Raw genomic sequence first — 3401 nt, forward strand, 5'->3', positions numbered from 1 at the left:
AAAAAAAAAAAAAAAAAAAAAAAAAAGTCAGTATAGAACTGTAAGATCATCATTTTAAATATTAGAAAAAGAAAAATCAAACATACCAACATATTTTCTCTTCCTTTGTATCTTGCAGGGTTACTGTAGAAATGTTCAGCAAATCCTGGCTTTACATGCGCACCTTTATACTAAAACATCAAAAAAAACAAAAACAAAAAAACAAATACTGACTACTAACATAAACACTACAGTCTAAATTAATTTAGTACTATATGAACTTTTCATTAATTATCAAAAACAATTATCAGTCCAACAAATTTTCTGTTGCATACTGCAATGTAAAATCTAGAACAGTTTATGACTCAGTAATATCCAGTAAATAGGACATGGTTTTTCAACCTCAGCACTACTGATATTTTGGAACAGATAATTCTTTGTTGTGAGGGCTATCCTGTGTAGTATGTTTAGTAGCATCCCTGGACTCTAACCACCAGGTATCAGTAGCAGTCTCTTCTCCAGCTGTGACAACCAAAAATGTCTCCAGACAATGCCAAACATCCTGTGGAGCAAAATCACCCTTAGCTGGGAACCATTCGTAAAGGACCATATGAAAATTAAGCTAAATGTGAAACTTTAAATAACTACTCAACAGTAATAATTTAAATATAAGTTCAAACAGATCCAGAGAAAGTATAACTGCTCTCAGGCTACTGATACTTACTGCTACTGTTTAAATGATTAATAAATATGTCAGTAGTGAAAAGAATTGTTGACTTTTTTGTTGGTTGATAAATGTCCACTGACTTGAAACCTATTCTTTTTTTTTTTTTTTGCGGTGCCATGAGTCTTCTGGGATCTTAGTTCCCTGACCAGGGACTGAACCCAGGCCCTCAGTAGTGAAAGCATGGAGTCCTAACCACTGGACTGCCAGGGAATTCCCTTAAAACCTATTCTTGAGTTTACATTTTTAAAAAGGAACTTTTATTTAAAATATATAATATAAATCAGTGTTTTCCATTTATACTTCATACCAACTGCTGGAAACTCTCTTTCCAAGGATTTGGATGTTCATATTCTTCTGGATTAATCTGGTAGAATTTGCCAGGTTCAGGATGCATCATAGGGCGGGTATATTCAAATACTTCCATGTATAATCGTTTCCTGAAGGGGGAAAGGAATGAAGATTTCTTCATAAAATGTCCTTTAAACAACTATAAAAATTGTTTGAGGCCTCAAAAACTTCTAAGAATATGAAAAAGCAGAATTTTAAATGTAAAAATAAAATTTTTGTCTAAAACAATGTAACTGCATAAGAATAAGTGTCAATTCTTTAAAATCTGACTGTTTAGTCAGGGGAAAATAAAAGCCACCCTTACTGTAAAAGCCACATACAGTTTCAATTTTTTTTTTTGGCGATACGCGGGCCTCTCACTGTTGTGGCCTCTCCCGTTGCGGAGCCCAGGCTCTGGACGCGCAGGCTCAGTGGCCATGGCTCATGGGCCCAGCTGCTCCGCGGCATGTGGGATCCTCCCGGACTGGGGCACGAACCTGTGTCCCCTGCGTCGGCAGGCAGACTCTCAACCACTGCGCCACCAGGGAAGCCCCAGTTTCAACTTAAAAGGATTATTTTAAATATTGATGAAAAATAATGATGATGCTTCATTTATGTCCTATCAAGAACCATCAAATCTTAGAAATGGAGTGATAATAACGATTATAACTTCTTATACAAAGCAAAATGTTTCTTCTTCTGCTCTTCGTTCTTTTTCCTTTCTAACACAAACATAATTTTTTCTTAAATTTAAGGTGTATCTTATTTTTAGCATCACAGAAGTAATACATATAAGCTGTTGTAAAATACAGAAAAGTATAGAGATAACCTAAACAGTTTACTGTATTTCCTTACAGTCTTTTTCACTTATAACAGTTGTGACCGTAACACATAAAATTTTGTATTCTGCTTTTTACTTTTTATAACATAGCATATTCCTATGTTATTAAAAACTGTAAAAATCACTGTTAATGACTATATCACAACCCTCTAAGCAGACATTACATTGTTTACTTTTAGTCCCATCCCTTATTGCTAGACTTTTCCATTATTTCTAATTTCCCCCCACTGTTAACTATGCTATTATGAAAAATTTGTAAATAGGGTAAACAAATTTCCAGAAGTGGAACTGCTGGGTCAAAGGGCATGCCTTTTTTTTTTTGGCTGCATTGGGTCTTCGTTGCTGTGTGCGAGCTTTCTCTAGTTGCAGTGAGTGGGGGCTACTCTTTGTTGCAGTGCACAGGCTTCTCATCGCAGTGGCTTCTCTTGCTGCAGAGCACCGGCTCTAGGCACGCGGGCTTCAGTAGTTGTGGCTCATGGGCTCTAGAGCACAGGCTCAGTAGTTGTGGCACACGGGCTTAGCTGCTCCGTGGCATGTGGGATCTTGCTGGACCAGGGATCGAACCTGTGTCCTCTGAATTGGCAGGCGGATTCTTAACCACTGCGCCACTAGGGAAGTACCAGAGTATGCCTGTTTTATGGTTCAAAAATACAAATGTCCAAACTATTTTCCAAAAGTGATATACAAAATCTACAGTCTTACCTAACTATCAGATTTAATTAATTCGCTGTTTTAAATCAGACTTCGTACTCTTTCTAAAAAGCAATGGAATGAAAAACATTTCCCATAATCACTGTTGCTTTTAACTGACAAGTAGCAGAAAAAGTACTTCTTTTATTGTTTTAAAAACACTGCCGGGCTTCCCTGGTGGCGCAGTGGTTAAGAATCCGCCTGCCAATGCAGGGGACACGGGTTTGAGCCCTGGTCTGGGAAGATCCCACATGCTGCGGAGAAACTAAGCCCGTGTGCCACAACTACTGGGCCTGCGCTCTAGAGCCCGCGAGCCACAACTACTGAAGCCTGTGCACCTAGAGCCCGTGTTCCGCAACAAGAGAAGCCACCGCAATGAGAAGCCTGAACATCACAACAAAGAGCAGCCCCTGCTCGCTGCAACTAGAGAAAGCCTGCACGCAGCAACGAAGACCCAACGCAGCCAAAATAAATAAATAAAGTAAATTTATAAAAAATATATTAAAAAAAAAACAAAAAACACTGCCTGGACTGACAGACAACATTTGTGATAAACAGTTAACTTGGAATTTATAAGCATTCTAATTTTCTTCTATTTAATTGTAACCATCAACTCACACTCCAAATTTCCTACCATCTACAGCATTTTGGGCAGCAAGTAATATATCTCAAGATAATAAGAAATAAATTTTCACTTACCACAAAATTGGATCATTAGCAAGCTCACTGAAGCGTTTACACACACAAGCTGCTCTACAAAGATCCTGTTCCAGCAAGTAAGAGAAGATTTTTAGAACCACTTCATCTGGCAGTTTCTCCTGAAGATACTGTTCAGCA

The 3401-nt window shown here is 38.0% G+C and overlaps 1 protein-coding gene across 1 annotated transcript in view; it reads right to left on the reverse strand.

Moving 5' to 3' along the window:
* The window catches only part of FBXO11 (F-box protein 11), a 26367-nt gene that overhangs the window by 22195 nt on the left and 771 nt on the right, over positions 1-3401 (reverse strand). Inside the window, exons 3-5 of the mRNA XM_007459980.1 lie at positions 3264-3401; positions 1014-1143; positions 87-170 (exon numbers count right to left, since the gene is read on the reverse strand). The exon at positions 3264-3401 is cut by the window's right edge and continues 6 nt beyond it. Coding sequence (XP_007460042.1) covers positions 87-170; positions 1014-1143; positions 3264-3401 — 352 coding nt within the window. The remainder of the gene's footprint in view (positions 1-86; positions 171-1013; positions 1144-3263) is intronic.

This window comes from Lipotes vexillifer, unplaced genomic scaffold (assembly GCF_000442215.2).
Source record: "Lipotes vexillifer unplaced genomic scaffold, Lipotes_vexillifer_v1.1 scaffold666, whole genome shotgun sequence".
Lineage (NCBI taxonomy): Eukaryota > Metazoa > Chordata > Mammalia > Artiodactyla > Lipotidae > Lipotes > Lipotes vexillifer.